The sequence below is a fragment of the Pleurodeles waltl genome, chromosome 3_1 (assembly GCF_031143425.1).
Source record: "Pleurodeles waltl isolate 20211129_DDA chromosome 3_1, aPleWal1.hap1.20221129, whole genome shotgun sequence".
Classification (NCBI taxonomy): Eukaryota; Metazoa; Chordata; class Amphibia; order Caudata; family Salamandridae; genus Pleurodeles; species Pleurodeles waltl.
Genome location: NC_090440.1, coordinates 126247692 through 126270324, shown reverse-complemented (window position 1 = coordinate 126270324; position 22633 = coordinate 126247692). Strand labels below are relative to the sequence as shown.

Sequence of the window (22633 nt, the reverse complement as noted above, 5' to 3'; positions counted from 1 at the left end):
ATGATCTCTAAGCTCTGAAGAGGAGAGAGTAAGGGCTAGCTGGTGGCAACCTAGGAAATTGTGGGTTTCTATGAGGGCATGCTAGAGGTCTCTAGAGACTCCACAAATCTCTCAGGGTGGGTCTGTGTTGGTGAATGAGGATAAATAAAACGTCTCCGATGAAGTAGGACCTTAAAGGCAAGTTAAGACTTTTTAAATGTAAGCAAATCATCAGGGCATACTAATAGACACCCCTTTACTTCTAATTCTCAGAACCCTATTAATTAACTTCTCTTTTTTAAATAGCTTTTTTGTTGGACAAGTTGATATTGTTTATTTACATGACAACACTCGCAGTGGAGGTGGGTTCTTTGAAACCAGGTTCTTTGAAAATTATGTTGTGTTAGCTTTCTCCTTCTTAAAATGCCTTCAATTCCAAAGCAAGGTAATTTCCTATATATTTGTCCCCAAATAACAACATGCATGTGAGGGCTTTAATCGTATGGTGAAAATGAGACTAGTTTAGATTTGTGTTCTGCACATGTTCGAAAAAGCACACACAAAAATAGCTAGTTAAGGGACACGATTCTACTTTCCTAAAGACCGATTAATGTGAAAGCTTCAGCCATCTGTGGCTTTTTTTTATGGAAAAATGTTTGTGTACTTGGATATTTAGGCCAAATTTTAAGTGATAAATGTGAACTGAATTCAAATGCAATTCACTAAAAAGCCAGAACCGCGTACTTAACTAACATAATGGATCTACTTGTGCAGACACTACACCACCTTTTGTTGGAAAAAGAACCACCCGTATGCGTTCGCATTTCTTTCTCTCTTGTTCTCTGGTGTTGCTTTTCTACAGTTGTCCGTTTAATAAGTGTGTTATTCTTTGTTGTCATTGTGCAAAGTGGGAAAGTTACATTATGTCACTTCATATGGATGTCTATGATTTCAATCCTAATAATCAGATTCAGCACATGGTAAAGGGGAATGTAGTTCCTGGGAGGGCAACTGATAGCAGAGAAGGCTATGTGAACAGCTGTTAGGTTGAAAGGGCAGGTGAAGGTCCAACGCATTCATGAGTCATAGCAGGGATGTTGCCTTAGGGCAATGAAACATGAAACAGCACTGGCTTGGAAGCACTCCAGCATCATACATTGTATAATACATAACCTGATATGGCTCATTAATTGCTGACTCGGATAGTTGTGTCTATAAATAATATTGTCAAATTTGGTGTCCTTATTATTTTAGAAAGTACGCAGCCAGCCACATCCTTGCTGATGATACTTGTCAATATTTTAAAAGATCCTCCATCAACACATGGCTGTCATGAAGCAGTCTGTTGATTATTTTTCCATATTGAGGCATCAACAAAAGGTCAAGTTTGAAGCAGAGACAGCTGTTCTGGTGCTTCAGTGGGATTAGTACTTTAAGGGCCAGATGTATGAAAGATGTTTGCACTCGCAAAAGGTGCAAATCGCAAAAAATCGGCCATTTGTGAGTGCAAAAACGTGGTCTGCGATGCATGAAAGGCATTCTCAGACCAAAAATAAGAAATCGCAAAAACTGCGATTTTTTGCGTTGCGACCTAGTTTTGCGAGTCGTGTTTTGCAATTCAGTATTTACAGTAGAAAATTGCGATTCCCTAAATCCAAGTCGCAAAGAGATGCATCAAAAAATCGCAAATTGCGATTTTTTGCAGAATGGCATTTTGCACATGCAAAATACCATGAATTGAAACCAGGTTATAACCAGGTGCAACCTATATAAAGAGGCCCAGAATGCCTCAGACTCTTTTCCACAATGGCTGCACTCTACGTCATGGCGAGGAGGATGAGGATCTTGGCAGGTTTGAGGAGAGGGAGGAGGAGACAGGAGCGCATTTTCAGAGGGCGCATTACACTTTTTGACCTGACAGAGGAGGAAATATATGAGAGGTATAGGTTGAACTCAGTCATGATACTTGATCTGATAGCTGAGCTACAACCATACTGCAGCGCAAAACACTAAGAACTCACAGCATACCCACCCATGTGCAGGTATTATGCTCCCTCCACATACTCGCCTCAGGTAGCTATGAAGGGGTCCTAGCAGCAGCTGGAGGGGTCACACAGCATACCCTCTCCAGATTTTTCAATGCATTCATCAACGCCATGCTGAGCAAACTACACCAGTGCATCAGATTCCCCCACACCCCACAGTAATTACAGCAGACAAAAATAGAGTTGTACCAGATAGCACAGTTCCCCCACAACCTAGGTGCCATAGATGGCACACATGTGGCAATCTGTCCACCATCAGCCACAGAGTATGTGTACCGCAACAGGAAATACCAACATTCCATGAACATGCAGGTGATATGCAATGCCTCCTACATCATTACTGATCTCGTGGCCAGGTACCCAGGGAGCACACATGATTCTTACATCTTTCGTCACAGCGGGATTCACACAAGACTGTTAGCTGGGGAGTTTGGTGAAGGATATCTACTAGGTAATGTCCCTCTGTACACTGGTGCATAGATGGCGTACCCATGTCAGATGGCTCAGTTACTCATCACACCCTCTGTCCCTTCCAGGAGACAGTGCTTATGCAGTGCACACCTAAATGATGACGCCCTACCTCAATTCTACAACACCAGCTGAACAGAGATACAATGCAGCACACAGGGTAACCCGCAACGTGGTGGAGAGCACATTTGGACTGCTGAAGAGTTGCTTCCGGTCCCTCCACAAAAGTGGAGGGGCACTACAGTACAATCCAGAGACAACATGTAGAATAGTGGCTACTTGTGCAATCCTGCACAATATAGCTACAACCAGGGGCATCCCTGTAGAAATCAGTGATACTGAATCAGATGAGGATGACAATCCCATACCACCTCTACAGCCAGCAGACAGGACCAGTGCAGCAGAGGGAAGGCAAAGGCGTGCCGACATCACACACAACCATTTCAGACGTGAGTATTAATGACACAAATCCTCTGACAACTGTACCTGTAGTGAAAGAAATGTATTACCTTACGTCAGGTAATGTACGTGTGAGTAAGAAAAAAAACAGGTGAAGTGACAAACACAAACCAACGATTAACCAGAGTTATGCACTATTTCTTCATAGTGTCAACAGCAGTCCAATGGCAGCAAGAGTAATTTTTTTCTACCACGCACACCACTCGGGTGCCCAGTTACGTCACTGGCACCTCTAATGTCACCCTCAGTGGCAGTGCTGTGCCTGGCACTGCGCCCTCTGGTGTCCGCTGCTGGTACGGCAACACTGCTGAGGCTGGAACTGTCCTCAGTGTCCCCCAGTGCTAGCACACTCGGAGTGGCTGATCTTGGTCCCATAATGTGTTCGATCACATTTGTGATCTGCACAAGTCCATTGACAACGTCCCTGCTGCTGTGTGCTGCCTCCACTTGTGCTGCCACTGCGCGACGGGCAATCAATGCTGTCAAATTTGCCATCCTGTTAGAGGAATGGCAGAAGCTGCCAAACATGGTACGGAATCTGCCCTCCTGTCTGCGCTGGCTCACCCTCTCATGGCGCAGCTCCTGGCAGATTTCACGACAGCACTTGTAAGGTCCCTGGTGTCCTGTGATGCCTGCACCTGTCCCTCACGCAGCTGTACAATATTACTATTGAGTGAGTCAAGTTGGTGATGCAGGCCCATCATGTTGCGGTTATGTTTGCGCAGGTTACTGTCTAATGCAAGGATCTGCTTATTTTGCAGATGCTGCTGCTGCAACATAGCAGCTTCCAGGCCACCGAATAAGGAGGGACCCTCACCTGACTCATGTTGCTGTGCCCAGGACTCTGTCACAATCCTGCGTGGTGCTGTGATTGGATGACACCTCCCCTCCGGAATCTGGCTTCGCCTGTCTGGTGCTGATGGTGTGCTTGGCCCTTCCTGCTGCTCATCAGAGTCGTTGCTGAGCTCTGGCAGTGCCAGTGCCCTGGGCCTGCGTCGTCCAGTCGACATGTGGAGGGACCCACTGGTGTTCGAATCTGAGGGCAGATGGGTGTCTGTGTCTCCTACACATGCAGATGCTGTGGCTGCTGGGCCTGGCCCACCTGCAACAACAATATGCAGCATGTCAGTTCTGTATGTTACATTTTCTGTCAGACAATGGCAATAAAGGTACAGGTACTGCTCTACACGGTGTTGTGTGTTGTGTTACTCTGGGTGTCACTACTCTTAAATACATTGTTGTGCTACTTTCAGTTCTAGGTTGTGGACTGCCACTCCCATAATGCATTGTAGTGCTGCTTCTAAGATGTGGACTGGACTACTTCTCACACTGTTTCACATTACTTGCTAATTCCTAAGGGGCTTTTGTGCATACACATATAGGGTTACAAAACAAACTTGCTCATACCTTGGCTGGTACTCGGTGTGCCGGAGGTGTTGATCTCTGTGACCCCAGTCACAGCTTCAGGGAGGAGTGTGGACTCCACTAGGTCCTCCAATGGTGTTGATGGTGCCTCTGTGGGTGGACCGCCTCCTGTACCCCTGGCCTCCGCAAGTCTCCTTGCCCCCCTCTCCTTTGCACGGGACCGTGGGTCATATCACCTTTTTTTTAGCTCTTCAATGGAGCGCTGTGTCACTCCAATAGCGCAGATTTTGGACTGTATGTCCAGCCATAGTCTCCTCTTTTCACTTTCAGGCACCTGGAGTGAGCTTTCTCCAAACAGGCGGTCATGGCTCCTCACCACCTCCTCAGTTAGTACCTTTCACCCTTCTCCTGTGCTTGGCCTGGGGTATCCATCCTGACTCATGTGTTCTTGCTCCTTCTGAGTGCTGCTCTGTGTGGCTGGGCTGCTCTCTCTCAGGATGCTGGTTTGGGTGTCGCACCTGAAACTGCCTGGGATGACTCATTTCCTGCTGGTGTTATCCAGGTGTGCTTTCTCGAACTTTCTCACATATTGCAATTTTTTACCGAATCGCAAAAAAATCGCAATTTGCGATAATGCAAATTGCGATTCGGTAAATGGGCCTCGCAAATCACAAATAGCGATTTTTAAGGAATCGCTATTTCCGAATCGCAATATTGTTACATGGCCAATTGCGACTCGGAAATAGGGATTTCTTAAAAATCGCTATTTGCAATTCGCAAGCTCCAGTTTTCATACATATGGCCCTAAATGTCAATGCTTTTTTTTGTAGGATATCTTTTAAGATAGCTTAATATGGCAGTACCATCATAATTTTTGACGCAAGTTCAGAGCTTTGCAGGATAAGCATCAAAACTGTTGCCGCTAATCCTGTAAACCAATTGAGGCCCATTGTACACAATGGTGTGCTTCCTTTTAACGCCTGTCTGAGCAGGTGTTAATAGTGGCAAAAAAAATGACACACAGAAATCTCTTAGATCTGCGCCATTTTTCTGCCTCTCTAATGGGGTAAAGCCCCCTTTGCATACATTATGCCTGCTGCAGGTAATGCATGCATTGTACCACTTTGTAACTTTGGCACAGCGATTTTTGCCTCGTTGGGCCATATTAGGGTAAAAAAGTGATGCTAATGTGGTGCAATGAGGTGCTAGGAGCTCTTAAATCTGCCTCTGTGTGTCCATTGACATCTTTCAAAATGACAGATTGAAAAGAGCCTCCATGGCTTAAGGAAAAGTCTAGATGTTTCTAATGTATAGACACTGTCAGGAGAGATGGATAAATGATATACAAGCGAAGAAAACATACTGGAAAGAAAGTGAAATAGGAGTAATACCAAGATATTCAAATTTCAACCCAATTCATATTCAAACTAATGTTGAATTGTTTTTTAAAGATGAGTTTAAACATGAACTAGAGCACAAACTAGGTGAGATGGATGAGAAAAGCAATGAAGCGACTTTACAAACTGTGCAAGTGACTTTACTAATTATTAAACCTGTGCAAAATAGTTGCATTTCTCAAAATCAGCAGGGTGAGTGAAACTTGAAAATATGCTCCAGACCATATGACATTCATGACACCACAAATGTAAAACCATTGGCCTTAGATATTCAAGCAATAATGAAATGATTCCTGCAGACTATGAAACAAAACACACATTTATGATGTTGAACCTGATCACCAGAACCCTGTGGTGTACTGTACCAGTATTGCTGCTGATTGTATGCTTCTCGCTGTTCACACAATTTACTATCAGAATATTTATATAATATATTCCAAAAGGAACTATAAATAATAACTAATTTGAGAGATTTCACTTTCTTCCCAGAGAAGTAAAACTTTTGTCGATTTTGATATAGGAGAAATGGCACCCAGATGTTAAGCAATATTGTTATATTTTTAGGCTACTGCCCTTAAGAATAAACAACTCTCTGTGCAACCCATTTAATTAGGCATTAAGTGGCAGATTTTCACAGCCCACAGCTCCGGTGGCGCTCACCACTGCTCCATATTTACAAGAAGGTGTAACACCACTTTTGTGGAGTTACGCCTTCTGTTAACATGGGCACCTCTGACCCAGTTTTCTGCGTAAGGGGGACGTGCAATGGATGTTGCAGTGGCCGTTCCACTGCAACACCCATTGCTTTTGCCGCTGCCTCCTGAGGCAGTGCAAAAAACTAACGCCACTATAGGGGTGGCGTTAGCATGACAAAACGAGGAGGAACGCTTTTATTCCTCCTCGTTTTTTGCTTTTTTCTATGTTAGCTGCATTCTGCAACACTCATAGAAGAAGCAAAATGTCATGGATGATTGTTAATGTACAGGAAGGAGTTCCTTCCTGCACATAAACAATCTACTACCTCAACGCAGACTCCCTTGCACTATGGTGCTAGGATGCTTTTGTTGGAGCTAGCAGCTAAATTTAGAGACGCCACAGGGGGAAACGCAGGACTGCACCGTATTCCTGTAAATACAGTGCATCCCTGCATTTCAAAAGTGGCGCAGCACGGCGCTGCTATTTCTGGCTCAGCACCATGCTGTGCCACTTTGGCTTAAATCAGGGCCTAAATTTTATAATGGTGTACCCTAAGATGCTTCAAGCATGTCTTTAAGAGATCTCAGACATCTCCAGCAAGCCCTTGAAAGACCCTCTTCTAACTCTCAGAGGCCATGAATAAGGTCTCATATCTCTTCTATGGACACATCCAACTGCACTTTAGAGAGCATCATCCCGGCTTCAGACATTCTCGTTCGCACCTGAGACACCACTTCACACCACTTCAGCTGGACCTCACACGCCCTCAGAGATCTAGTCTGCAACTGGCCAAAAATGTTCTGTTTTTCAAAGTTTGAAAGGGCAAAATCCCTCGTTATCCCCTCTAGTTACTCCACTGGCTGTAGGTAAAATACACTGATCTAAAATACTTTCAGTTGTTGGTATTATTTGTTAAGATGTGCATCAATTAAACTTTGATGAGTGCTCATTCAGCTGTAAAATTAAAATTCAACTATCATATTTGTTTTTTTTGTTTTACCACAATATACAAGTTTACTCACAGTTTAGCATGCAGTTCTGATTTGCAGGAAATGCATTTCTGTATTGCTGATTGATTGACCCCATAGATTCCTAACCAGGTAAACGTTCCTCCTACAGAAAGTGTCCAAAATGTATGTCTTCTCAGTGGATCTGTATCAAAGCTAGAATTTTTTAAAATAGAGAAAAATCTTAATTAAATCTTTTTCATGTTGATATACATGTTTTCCATTATATCTCTTTCATTTTATTTACATCTCTGCTGCACACGTTTTATACATTCACAATTTCAAATGCATTAGATATTTACTTGTGTTGTTCTGCACCATTGTGGTTTTAGGGACATCATTCAGTTGGCAACATAATGAAAACATATTTTTTTCAATAACAAACTGGATGCAATCATCATCCTTGCCCTATACCTGCTTTTCAAACTGCCTCAGCACCCTCAGCTCACAGAATCATAACTGTGATATATATCTTATTGTGCAAATACCATCAGCCCTTTTTCAATCATAGTTTCAGTTCCAATATACATACTTCTGCTTCTGTGTCTTTGAACATTTCCACTTCATGGCATTAGCTTTACAATACACTTAGAAGCCGCAGCAGCACTACAGCTATTAAAAATGACACAAAGAGAAAGATCAACTTCTCTTCCTTCTCACCTCCTCTGAGTTGTCTCCCACCATTAACACCTTACCACCAGCAAACCAGTGAGATTTTTATGTTACTTCTGTACATATTTTTGAGTCTGCCTCATCGACTGTTGGAAATTACCATTTTGTGTGTGGTATACCCCCAGATTTCTGTCTTGATGACAGTTTCTGCTATGAAAGCTATTTCACTGGAGCAGGGTTAGCTGTTTCATAGGAAAATATTGTGGTAATACATTACATGAAATATTGGTATCTGGGCTAGGAAACAACTACTAATTTCAAGTTTGTACTTTTTGAAATATTTACTACAAGCCAAATTCAATGGTGAATTCAGATTTGTAATGGACATTTTGGGAAAGGTACTTTGAGAAATGAGTGCTTCTAGATCCCAATTTGCATGAGCTCTTATGGTCACCCATGATATTTATAGCCTATTTGATGAAGTGTGAGATGAATCAAAGGTTTTAAATATAAGAGGTGTTTGTCCCTCTGGCAGGATGGCTATCTGGGCTGTGTTGCCCCCTCATTTGGGTGAGAAGCTGACCCCAGAGCCAGTTTTGAGTGACCAAAGAAGAGAAGCTCTTTCTCTGACTATCAAGAACTCGTCTTCTTAGCAACAGTTTGAGGGTCTTCTTTATTTATAGGAACAGCCTACTAACTTCAGAGGCAGTGCCAGACACCAGATTGTAATTGGAAGTCTAGTAATGTTCTTGAAATAATATCCAGTAAAAGGAACAAACTGGAGATCAGAAAAACCTTCCAGCTGTCCATGGCAAGCTGTAAGGTGAATGGAGGAAAAAAACAGGAACTGTAGCAGGGGAAAATTTAAGTGCACTGAGTGAGCAATCTAGCAAACAATTTTTACCTAAATCGACTCATAAAGGAGCCTCCAAATATAGTTCCTAAATTGGAAGTGACATGATTGGCCACCATTTATGTTTCTTTTGGAGAAATGCCCACACAATTATATAATGCACGCACACCAAGACACCTTTATGATGCTGTGAATACTGAATTTCCCTCCTGCAATGGGAATGGGAAGGAAGCTCATTCCTTGAGGATCCAAGCTGACTCACAAGCAAGGAAACAGAATGGTGCTGAATAATCCCTTTGACCCATTGGGGTAAGGATAAGCAAGTGGAAACATGCAGGAAAACAGTTTATAGGCCCCACAAAAGATAAGCAGTACTCCTTCCCCTCGCCAGACACCAAGGGTGGTCATATGTGCCCCGAACACAGGAGGAAAGCTTCTGTCATCTTGATCGTAGGTGGAGAGGGGCATTGTGGGTTTGTTTGCAGTAGGGCACAGAGGAAAATGCTGCAAAAGTGGGTAGGATTACCCATAGGAACTTTCACCCCATTGGTTAGGAAGTGACTAGGAGTTACTCCCACCCACAGGCTGATGCCAGGCATAGATGCTGCACCACAGAACCCTCCTCAGAACACTTCATGGACCTGAGGAAGAACAGAAGAGGATTAGACTTGTCTGTGACTAAAGAAGAGCCTTGAAGACTGGACCTACTCTCCCCCTTGTACCCAGGACAAAGATGTGGAATTTTTATAGGGCCTTTTGTTAAAGCTACAGGGGCACACGCTGTAAGAAGCCTTTTCTGTAACTGACTAACTGACCACTTCCAAGTGGAGCTACCCTGGACCCTGCTGCTGGACTCTGCTAGAGTAAGTCATGACAGCACATGCTGTCCCCAAGGACCTGCACCCTTGGTTGTAGTCAAAGTCTTCTTCTACCAAATCCTGAAACCTGCCACTTGGAAAGTTGTTGATTTCAAAGACCTACAGAGAAGCAGTACTAACCTACAAGCTGATCCGACTGATGAGCATTGCCTCTGGGCCACAGATTCCGGTTATTACCCCCTCAAAGTTTTTATGCAGCACCTAATTTGATTCATGGAGCCCACTTCAACTACAGCCTGAAGCTTCGCCCTGCTGGAAGAAACAGAGCTCCAAAAAAGTGACTGAGGCCATGTTTATGGGTTTAGGTGGGATTTATTGCACATGAATATCTGCATCTCGGGCATGTTATTTATTGAGTTCAATAAATACCACCTTTTACAAGTTGCTAGGAAATTACTTGCAGATTGCGATGTTTAACACTCCAAAATCTTCATGATACAGTTTATACTGTATGGCTTTTCCTAGTTAAATTTCTCCAGGTATGACCTTTGACTCACTCAGACCATCAAATAGAGATTGATCATTAAAGACGCTTCTCCTTGTCTAAATGTTTTAGCAGTTTTACCAGCAGATAGCATCTGATAAACTCTGCAGTTGGAATTTGTGAGCTAAAATTACTAGACAAAATTTCTAAATCTCAATGCTCAAGTATCTCATTTCTTTAATTATAAAGTAGGGAAGATGACAGCCAGTGTGTGATAGGGAGGACACAGAGGCAACCGTAGCGTGGGTATAACCTTTTTGTTTATTACTGAGTGGGCTGTCAACAAATGAGAGTATACAGAAAAGAAAACCAAGTCCCTCATTACGAACTCACCGGAAAAAAACGGCAGAGTTCGGAACTGACGGTCAACAGAAGACTGCTAGTGTGCAGAACCCCCCGCCTGCCACATAAAGAATATTCAGCTGGGCGGGCGGAAACAGTGTTTCTTGCAGCCAGCCCAGCTGAATGCAGGGCCTGAACATTGACGTCGGCTCCAAATGGAGTCGGTGACAATGTAGCAGTGCGGTGGGTGCAGCAGCACCCATCGCGCATTTCACTGCCCGTAAATTGGGCAGTAAATTGGGTGATGGGGCTGTGCATGGGGGCCCCTGCACTGCCCATGCCAAGTGCATGGGCAGTGCAGGCGCCCCCAGGGGGGCCACCGAGCCACCCATTCTGCCAGCATTTCTCTGGCGGTGTAAACTCCCAGGGAAATGCTGGTGGAACCTGACTCATTATCTGCCCTGTCGGATATGAAACTCCGCCACCGCCAGGCTGCCTGGTGGCGGAAGCCTGGCGGTGGCAGAGTTTCAAAAGTGGCAGTTCTGCCACGTTTATTATATGGCAGTCTGGACCACCATGCTGGTGGCAGTGATTACCGCCACCGCCGGCATGGAGGCCCAGACCGTCATGTTCATAATGAGGGCCCAAGTCTTGGTGCATATACAGTCTATAATTCCTTTTGTCTGTTTTCCATCCCCTTTTCTTCCTTTTCTTGTGCTCTGTTTGTTTTTCACTTACAGGAAGTTCCACCGTCCTCTAAAGTTCTCAGCACCTGGGATCATGGGGGAGAAAAGAAAATAAAGGCCCCGGTTCAGGTTAGTGGTCTTTTGTGTATATTTCTCCTTTTCTTCCTACTTTATCTTTCCTTATTGGCATGCAACAAGGGTTTTCTGTGGGACGGAGTTTTCAGGATGAGAAGGATAAATATAGATCCCAGTAAACCCTGGTGTTGTGTATCATAGATGCATGCAAGCAACGAATGGATCACCCCAGGGATAGCTTCTCAATATACAAAAACTATACAAATGTGGAAAATTAGAATGGTGCGCATGAAGTCTCTCAGTCCCCAGCTGTTCCCTGTTTCTCCCCTGCCCTCTGTGCCCCAGACTGAATCGTACTGCGCAAGCGATTGCGTATACCTGCAACAGCCAGGGACGTGGCAGGCCTCAGCGTTCCTCCGGGGGGACTCTGTTTTGCCTGGCGTTTCATCTCCTGCTTCCGTCGTCCGCTGGTGTTGCAATCCTGAAGAGTAGTTGTACTCCGTTATCACATGAGATGTAATTATATCAACAATTTTGCATGGTCCGTTGCAGGTGTCTTCACATCTACAAGCGTGCTCCCTGCAGATGAACGCTCGCATCGGAACCCAAGTGTTTATGATGCCTCCCTGAGGTGCAACACATTATCATTCCTGAAGGACCCCAGAGTGTCTAGCCTATAATAATATGGTTGGGTGGATGACCGACACTGTTACAAAGGTACCACTTCCTATGTCCTGATGAGGCCTAGAACTGAAGGGCTGAAACTCTTTGACTAACAACTTGAGGAGTGCCATGAATTTATGAATCTAGAGACTATGATACAGGATTATACCTTATTTAATGAAATTCGAATAACTATTTATCAGAGACAGTTTTAATCATCACTACCTCAATTGAACGACTGCTTCGAAAAAGGTGTTTGGCAGCCCACAATTGGGAATTCAGTTGGAAGTTTTGAGTACAATTTTGTTTGCACTTAGTACCTGTTTCTTGTAAATTGTAATATATAAATTTAGTGGCATGCATTGTACTATTATTATTATATATTATTATATATTATATGTATTGTTGTTTACGAAGAATAGCGAGACAAAGGAAGACAAATGTTGATTCATATAAAGCATAAATATTAGAATAAAAAAAAAATTCCAGTGACTAGTTAAGGTTTTCACTGTGACGTATAATTTATATGTATTTATCCCTACTATACATCAGTTTTGTATTACTACTGTTGGTTAGCCCAGGTATAGTGGTTAGCCCAGGTATAGTGAGGTGACAAGGGCTTTTCCCCATGATTGTGTATATCCGTCATCCACTTGGGTTGCTAAGTTGGACCTCTTTTCTTTCAGTCGGCTCTCCTGTTGCACTATTTTACTCCTCCGGCCTCCATTGCTCCTTGATTGTTCTGTGTTCTCCTCTTCTCCTCCTCTCTGGGACTCCCCATCCTCAAGTACATTGGTATGCTTCTCCACACGTATCGACGTAATGCATTTGATCGGCCCCCTGGGCACAGGTCCTGTGGCTCAAGGATTTCCATGCCCAATGGCACAACGAAGAGGCAGAGAAGTCCACTGAAATTATTTGTGGAGCTGAAGTTTCTGACTCCAGCAAGTAGTTTCAGTTCAACAGATTCCCTGTCAGAGGAACTCTGGAATCTGTATTCCCTGGAATCAGCAACAATCTTTTGGAACATCAGCCGCACATATTAGTAGCTGTAATTCCAAGATGCAAGACATCTCTGAATTTGGACAAGTGTTCCTATGGCTATGCATTGCCATCTTAACTTCACTTATATCTGACATACTAAAATAAGCAGACATATTGAAGGTGGACTTGAATCATGAGAAGTTGAGTTAATCTGTCAGTGACAAATAGCCTCTCTGGTGAAATCCCAATTCAGACTGTTTCACAAGGAGGTTCATCAGCATATGAATATGTCTATAAATTCCATTTTAAAATAATATAAGAAAACCTAATGCAGCTGGAATTTATGTAGTTTGAGACCTTTTATGAACAAAGATTAAAAAAAAACTACAGTCTTGAGAGCATCCCTCAATTGCCGTGTGAGGGTTTTTTTCAATATACTTTCAGCACCACTCTTTCTCTTTTTACTCCACTAAGGAACTCTCAAAATAATAAGCTAGCAAATTTTCCTCTTACTCTCGTATAATTGCCCACATGTGGAATACTTTACTCTCCCTCCTTATTGCTTCCCACCCTTCTACACTTCTTTCTTCATCTCATCTAATGTGTATCTCCTTCCTAACCAATCTTTTCATCTACTAAGGACTCACATTCTTCCCTAAACAGTTCTTCCACATCAATTTCGTCAGGGAGGCTCCTTCGCAATGTTGAAAGAGCGCCCCCCCCCTTTGCTAAGCCAGAAGCTGAAAGATAAAACTATATTTAATTATCGTTTTATCTTCCAGCTGCTGGCTCTGCCAGCAGCATGTTCGGAGAGGGGTGGGCTGGGCCTTGTGAGGTGGGAGGGGGGATGAGTAGAGAGTGCACCTAAGTGTGCATTGTGATTGGCTGGCCATCTGTGTTGAACAACCGAGCAAGAGAAAATGCACGGACCCCAGGGTTGTGTCTGAGCAGCAATCCAAGCCGCTCAGACAAATCCTGACATTTCTTTCATGCTAGGTTTAGCATGAAAGCAGCACCAGGATTGCTGGGGACCCTGTGCTGACGAAGAGGAGCAACGAGTGAAGCGGCAGTATACAGCAGCGTCAGGAAGAGGTAATGTACTCAACCAAAAAGCATGGGAAGTACTTTGGCCAGCAGTTCATGAGTAGTAGTAGGAAAAGGCCACATCAGAAAATGCATCTCTGGAAAATCCAGAAAAGTCGGAAATTTACTCCAAATCATACAGTGAAGGCACAACATTGAATGCCTGTTTTGTGTTTTAAGTAGGCCGAAAGTGTCAGAGCCATCTGATTGTGAACATTTCACATTCACTGCCAAAATCAAACAAACTGTAAAAGCGCTGCAATAAATACGTGCAGTGTTAGCTAGAGAACTTGTGAACGAACTGCTTAGAATTCCAAAGTCGGGAATACATGGTAATGGTAGTGAAAACATTCTATGAAATCCAGAATTCATTCTTTTATAAAACATTACGATATGAATAATTTTTTAAATGCAGATATTACAAATATATATTTTTGACTTTCAAACACATAGCGAAAGCCGTCATATTTTCTTTTGCGTACTCAAATACGTTTAGACGAGATCCATTAATATTAATATTCCAAATGTTGGTTGTTCCGTTATTGATGATAGTTCCTTGAATTAGAACACTTAAAAGCCCCATGATCATGACGACCATTTGAAATGCATCAGTCCAGACCACTGCTTTCAATCCCCCCTAAAAATAAAAATAAAATAATTGTAAAACATGTTCTGATAGTCTGGGGACTGCATACAATTAGCAAGACAGCATTTTAATTAAAGCAGCTTTTGTAACTCTGCATTAACCCAATGTACGTAAAATGTTTTACATAGGCATAATTTAATGGAGAAGCATGTGTGTACCATTAGTGTTATGTTCCTACTTTTGCCCAAAACAAAACATTTGAGAAGCTACTTTGCAGTTACTTACCTTCAGAAACGCCTTATCTGGTAGAGAATACAACTAGCTGCAGAACAGATTGCTTACCTTAGAATTTTCCCCAGTAGTCAGGATGGGTCTCGAAGATTTTTCTTAAGCAGTACAACTGAGTGCCAGTAGATGGCGTTGTTCAGCTATGCGTGCATCGTCGGCATCATCCACGCCAAAAGTGACATCTGTGACACCAATATAGGCATCACTCAGGTTTCTTTCCAAGAATTTCGACGCCAGAAGTGCAGATCCATGAAGAACATTGACCACTGATGTGGATAACTAAGGGATCAGCACTGTCCCTGGAAATCGGTTCTCAATGTTGGGAGCATGCCTGACCCAGTGTGGAATCTGCTGCTAACTATAGTCTCTACCAGATATGGCCTTACAGAAGGTAAGTAACTTGTTCATCTGATTTCTATTTGCAGCTTCCTGTCTCAGAATAGGTACCCATAGATGCGGACCAATTGCACACCCAAAAGCCCTGCAGGACTAAATAGGCGAAATGCCTGTCACAATAGACATGAATGTCAGGGCAATAGTGTTTGGTAAATGTGTACACGGAGGCCCACATTGCTGCCTGGTAGATATCTAGGACTGGAACTCCATGTGCTAACACAGTCATTGCAGCTTTGGCTCTGGTAGAATGAGCATGCAAGCCCTTAGGGGGTTGCTTCTAGGCCAATGTGTAGCAAATCCTAATGCACAACCCATCTGGAGATAGCCCTTTTCTGCACAACAAGCCCCCTTTTAGCTCCAACATACCCCACAAAGAGGAGATTGTCCACCTGGAATTCCTGTGCATGGTCAAGGAAGAACAACAATGCTGGTTGGGGGTTCAGATGATGGAGATGCTCCTTATCCTTGTAAGGTTGAAGGGGAGCACAGAAAGTAGGCATGGTGATGGATTAACCTTTATGAAAGGGTGTGACCACTTTTGGAAGAAAGGAGGCCCAAATGCAAAGCTCCACTTTTGTCAGGATGGATAGATAAATAGGGTGGCTAAGATGAGAAGGCCTGCCGCTCACTAACTCATCTGGCAGATGGTATAGCCATGAGAAAAGCTATTTTCATGGCAGGGGACAATTGTGAAGTTGCTCAAAAGTTGTACACATTAAGGATGTGATAACCAGATTTAAATCCCACTGAGGCATGATGTAAAGAGAAGGTGGGAAAATATGAAAAGGGAAAAAGGTCCATGACCCCACCCCACACTGTTTGGAACAGTACCACGTGCGGTGATGTTGTCTGTGAACACCTGAATAAACCTACCATTGATGATGGGTAGAAAGGCTTTCAATGCCAACCGGATGGCTTTGAGCTACATCAAGTTGATGCACAGTCTGGATTCCTCCCGGAGACCAGAGTCCCCTGATCTCCACCTCTCCCAGATGGCCGCCCCATCCCAGGAGTGATGCGTCCATCGCTAGTGTGAGATCTGGTTGGGAAAGAAGGAAGGATTCATCTTGGACCCTCTTCTCACCATGACCAAGCAAGTCAACGCCGTGTCCTCCGCCTGCTTCCTCACCCTCCGCATGCTCCGCAAGATCTTCCGCTGGATCCCCGCCGACACCAGAAAAAGCGTGACCCACACCCTCGTCACGAGCCGCCTGGACTACGGCAACACCCTCTACGCCGGGACCACAGCCAAACTCCAAAATCGCCTGCAACGCATTCAAAACGCCTCGGCCCGCCTTATCCTCGACATACCCCGCAGCAGCCACATCTCCGCACACCTGAGACACCTGCATTGGCTCCCTGTCAGCAAAAGGATCACCTTCCGACTTCTCACCCACGCACACAAAGCCCTCCACGACAAGGGACCGGAATACCTCAACAGACGCCTCAGCTTCTATGTCCCCACCCGCCTCCTCCGCTCCTCTGGCCTCGCACTCGCTGCTGTCCCTCGCATCCGCCGCTCCACGGCGGGTGGGAGATCTTTCTCCTTCCTGGCGGCCAAGACCTGGAACTCCCTCCCCACCAGCCTCAGGACCACCCAGGACCACTCCGCTTTCCGGAGACTCCTAAAGACTTGGCTGTTCGAGCAGCGATAACCCCCCCTTTTTCCCCTAGCGCCTTGAGATCCGCACGGGTGAGTAGCGCGCTTTATAAATGTTAATGATTTGATTTGATTTGATTTGAAGGATCTGACACTGACCCAGTCATGGTTCATTAGCCACTACTGCAGAACATTCACAGTTCACTGCCAAAACTAGAGCATGTCAGTGACATTCCCCTGATGCTGTGCCCATTGGAACTTCAGGTCCTATTGTAGAGCCTGCAACTACCAGTGTGCATTTATTATCTCAGGATAGAGGAGGCCATCAGTCCCAAAAGTCTCAGAATCTGTCTCACCGAAACACAAGATTGCGGCTGAAACTTAGGTATCGTAGTGTAAATATCCTGGACTATGGAGGATAAGCCCAAAACTGCACTGTGTCCAGAATTGCTCCAATGAAAGGGACCATCTGAGAGGGAGTCAGGTGTGACTTTGGCATGATTATAGTGAACCCCAGGGAGTGCAGAAGGTTCACCATAGTCTGGAGGTGGGTGACAACAGCCTGGGGTGATCCTACCTTCAACCACCAGTTGTCTAGATAGGGTAAGACTGACACCACTGATCTCCGCAGATGAGCTGCAACCACTGCCATTACCTTGATGAACACCCAAGGAGCGTTTATCAGGCCAAAAGGGAACAGGGCAAACTGAAAATGATCGTTGATGAAAGTGAGCCTCCGGTAATGTTTTTGGGCAGGCAGTATGGGAATATGAAAATATGCATCCTGCAAGGCCAACACTATCATTCAGTCTCCTGGATCTAGGGCAGATAACATCTTAGCCTAGCTGAGCATCTTTAATTTCTCCTTCTTGAGTAAGTAGTTGAGGGACCACAGGTCTAGGCTAGGATATCCTTCTTTGGCACCAGCAAGTAGTGGGGATAGCAACCATGACCTACTTCCAATGTTGGGACCCTCTCTATGGCACCTTGACCAAGAAAGCCGCAACTTCCTTGTGAAGAAAAAAAAGATGATTCTCCGTTAGCCTGTCTTGTGCTGGTGGCATGGGTGGAGCAGTCAAGAAAGGGAGGGTGTAGCCTTTTCAGACCGACTTTCAAATCCACCTGTTCCAATGTTACGTGGGGCAGGTGATGCCATATCTTGACATGAACTGGGTGCCACTGATGGTATAAGGGCAGATTAGAAGAGTTTGAAGGCTTCAGCTGCAGCAGGGGTGGTGGACTAATCTAACCTCTGGTTACCTGATTCACATGGCTTGTAGATATCGCACCCTCAGCTGTGCAGAGGCTGGGAAGCATGCATGGCACAGTAGCTGAGCAGCAACTGGCATGGTTGGTAACCCCTTCCATAGCCACAAAAGGGGCAAAAAGTGGACTGGGAAGGGTGGAAGCTGTAAGATAACCCTAAGGACCAGGCTATTGCCCAACTGTCCTTAACACTGAGTCTACTTTGTCTCCGAAGAGACAGGAGCCATCAAAGGGAATGTCCATTAAAGAAGATGTGACATCCACTATAAAGCCAGTAGTACATGCCACGCATGCTGCCTAATGGCCACCGTTGATGAAACCGGGAAGCGAAATGGGGAGGGCACCAATATGGGTGCTTGTGGTGCAGGGGAGCATCAGCATTGCCCCAGCACCGGGGAAGGTCGAGGTGGCATGATCAGCATTGGTCTGGTTTGAGAAGTGAATCCTTTGGGCCCTATTGGTGCTAGGGCTGTCAGCACAGAACCAGCATGGGCTCCTGCTTTCCCTGTGGGGCCTGAAGGTGCCCTGGAATGGTAAACCCACCCACATATGACATACATGACATCACAGAACTCCTAGAGTTGGGCAGGTGTGGCTCTTGTTCCTCGGAAACTCAGAGAAATGCAAATTCATCCCAGGAGCAGGCTAAACCTTGGAGCGAAGCCTAGAGTGTAGACGCTCCCATGTCTTGTTGGCCAACAGATGCCGAGAAGTTGAAGCATGCGTCAATGAGTTCTTCTTGTGTTTACATTTACCCGACATTGGCCGTTGACAGACACTGCAGGGCTTTAAAACTGCCCTACTAGATGACATCCTGCCACACTAGGTAAACCTCAAAAAAGTTTCAACAAAATGTCAAAAAAGTTCAGTCAAAAAAGAATTAAGTGGTAGCTTTTTCCTGATTGGCACTGGCTGCATGGAAAGAAAAGAACTGACACCAGCACAGCTGGGTGGCACCTATATAGGTGCCGCGGACATCACTTCTGGTGCGGGTGACTCTGACGACACAACGAACCGAATGACGCCTCCTACTGGCACGCAGCTTTACTGCCCATGAAAAACCTACAGATCCAGTGTGATGCCTGGGGAAAATTCTAAAGTAAGAAATGTGCAGCCAGAAGTCTCTAACAGATATATGCTTATTAATGTCTGGACTACTGAAGGTAGATGTCTTGCTGATTCATTTTTAGGGAGTATTGTGGTGGGGAATCATCTTGCATGTTCTAAAGGTGTTCTCTCCATGTCCTGAGCTTCCAGCCTGATTTTTATTTTGGTCCTGGCGTCATGCTCATCTAATGTGCATGCAGAGGCCTAAGCTTGTGGGGTCTATTGACTTGGCGGGGCATCCCAAGCATGCCTTCATAGTGAACAGTTGACTATTGTCCCCGTTTCAGGTTCATCACGTGGCGTGGTAGGGCCATTTTCCATGTTCTATCACCTAAACAGGGAAGCCTATCAAGGTATTAATGTCTCCCCCGGTTTTATGCTGGAGGGGGTCATGTTGGACCCCTCTCTGAAGGTTCACCCCTAAATATTTTGCTTTTTACCCTCCACTTTTTGCTGAATTTTTGTTGGCTCTGGGACTCAGTGCCCTTTGGCATTGCTAACTACAACTAAAGTATTTGTGCTCGCTTCCCTAAATATCATCTAAATTGGTTTGCAACTGATTGGCATAGTTACTTTATTGCAGTTCCTTGTAGAGTGGCATACCTTATTCCCAGGGCCTTTAAATTATATGCTTAAAGACTACCATTGTAGCCTAAATGTAATTTTAAACTGCAAATTTAACTTGTCAATTTAACCTTCATGCCAAGCCTTAAATTCTCATTTGGTTCCTGCAGTCTCTCCTGGGTTACATGACTGGGTGTAACTGAAGTTAGACTTTTTGAATTCCTCCTAGACAGTCTCAGAATAGAGGAATTAGGTGTTCCTGAATGGGCCATATGCTGGCAGTACGAGGGGGCAAAGCTGAGCGTAACCCCACTTGCAACTGAATAAGCTGTGGTCTGCTTTTGCAAAAAGGGCTTACCACCTTCACATTGTCACTGCAGCCAGCATGGAGCCAGTTCAGGGAAGTCAGGATATTCCACGCACTTCAAAGGGAAGACCTCTAGAAACTTTAAGGAGACACTGAGTATAAAAATAAGACCCTTAAACCCACTCTATAGTTTACTTTCTGGACCTGCATTAGTACTCTCAGAGGACTGTCTGCTGCTATGACGTACTGTGCACTCTGCAACACTGTCTACTTTACATGGAAGGACTTCTTTTTTTCCTGGAACCTGCCTTGAACTCTCAAAGACCAGTCCTGTAGTTTGAGACCTCCGTGTTCACCTGAACCCAGGACTACCAGGGTTCCTCCAAGGTCTAGCTGCTGGTCTCCTGCTCAGAGCCACTGGGGGAACAAAAGGCTACAACAATCTTGAATTTGCACCTGGACTCAAACTCAAGTAGTGTCCCACCAGTCCTGAACCCTTGGTTGTGGTGCTGAAAGGGCCCAGATTTTTTTGGCCTAAATCTCGTCTGAGAACCAAGGGAAGACCAGGATCAACCAGCTGGTCTATTTGCTCAAACTGCATCACCAGCCTAACATTGAGGCTGCTCCAGAGACATGCTTCTCCACAGCAGCAAATCCTGTTCAGTGGTCCTTTGCCAAAGGTTTATCTGAGCCCTGGGAACTGTCTTCAGTTATAGCCTCCTGCCTTGTCCTGCTGAAGATTTTCAACTTCCAAAAAAGAGACTGAGGGCCTGTTTTAGATCTTGGCAGTGTTACAGCCATGCTGTGTCGGCGAAGGATCCAAGAAGACCGTCAATTTGATGGTGTTCCACCTGACGTATTTAGATGTTACAGCTCTGCAAGCGGAGGACTGGTGCTGATTGCTGATGGAGAGATGGCGGCGGGGCCCAATGGACTTCGTACAATGGCAGGGGGTATGGAATAAAGGTAAGTGACACACACACTGTACACATACTGTACCTTAGCCATATGTGTCCCATGCACTACACACTACACAACACACCACATACACACCATCATCCATTGCAATTCCACACAACAGAACCCGTACATGCCCAAAACACACATTGGCATACATCCATGACACAACATATACATACCATTGACACTGCACCCACATATGACACAACCACAACAACCAACACAATTACACACTCAGTTACACAGACACACTCACACACAAGCACAATTAAACACATCACAACATCCCCCACACTCACCTGAATGTGACACACATCCCACATGTAAGTGACACACTTACAGACACAATGACACCACATACTCCAGCTCCCTCCACCTCAAGCAGCCAATCCACACACACGCACACACACACACACACACACACACACACACACATATATGTTTTGACTCACATGCACAAGAGATAGCACAAACCTACCGGTACAGGTCCACTTGGAATGTGCACACATATACACCATTGTCAAGTGTAAATGTACTCGCATTGTGGTGCCAGCATTCATTTGGCAATGAACAATGCCACCACAATGACATGTGTATCTTTGCGATATGCATGTTGGGCCACTGTGTCCCCAGCCATGTGTGACACAATTGTCGCCCAACACATTCATGTCATAGTGATTTTAAAAATATACTGTGACATGTATATGCCTGCAGGGGTCTCAACCTCCTGTGCAGTGCCCACTCAACGTGCCCTAGCAATGCGGCTTCCCTACCTATGAGTCCTGCAATAGGAGGGTTGTGTTGTCTCCATGGAACAGTGGCAGCAGTGACAGCAGGTGTGGTTTGGTCATGTCTAATTGACGACAGAGGTTACTCCCCCAATCAGCAAACTCAGAAGTGGAGGTCATACCACCACTTTTTGCTTGGTGGTTAGGCACATCCAAATCTGCATGGTGGGAAGGGTGGCTGCGGTCCCGCCGGCAGCCCCTTTTCCCTATCCCACCTTCATCATGGCGACAGCTGTTTGAATCCAGGCTTTCAAATATGGGACCACCAACAAATACGGTGGGTGGACCGTCATGGTGTTGGACAGGTTTTCAGTCAATAACCTGAGGGCAGGACCGTTACAGCCAACATCTTACAAGTCTGAACATACAAATCTTCACTGCAGCTCAAACCCAAGGGACGCCACCTTTGACATTCCCTCCTCAGACACTGCCTGCAGCCTTGTCCTGCTGAACTTTACCTTCTTAGAATATTTTTCTTGAAGAGTCTGAAGGTTAACACTGACTGTACGGAATCCACTTTTTGTATCCAACCTGTGCTCCACTGCAGGAGGCCATGTTTTTCAACTTTGAACCAGTCTTGCATGACTAGATGTCTGTGGTTGGAGCTTTGATCTATAAGGTGTTTTCATTCCAAATTTAAAAGCTCATAACTCCAGTTCTACTGATTGGATTTTTGCTGCTTTGGTGTTAAATGATTTATTAATATTTACTCCATATTACTAAATTGGTGCAATACATTTAATCTGTTTTATTTT

The 22633-nt window shown here is 44.8% G+C and overlaps 1 protein-coding gene across 1 annotated transcript in view; it reads right to left on the bottom strand.

The window, feature by feature from the left end:
• The window catches only part of SLC5A12 (solute carrier family 5 member 12), a 254456-nt gene that overhangs the window by 147649 nt on the left and 84174 nt on the right, over positions 1–22633 (bottom strand). The window contains exons 5-6 of the mRNA XM_069221239.1: positions 14499–14653; positions 7432–7572 (exon numbers count right to left, since the gene is read on the bottom strand). Of these exons, the coding sequence (XP_069077340.1) occupies positions 7432–7572; positions 14499–14653 (296 nt within the window). The remainder of the gene's footprint in view (positions 1–7431; positions 7573–14498; positions 14654–22633) is intronic.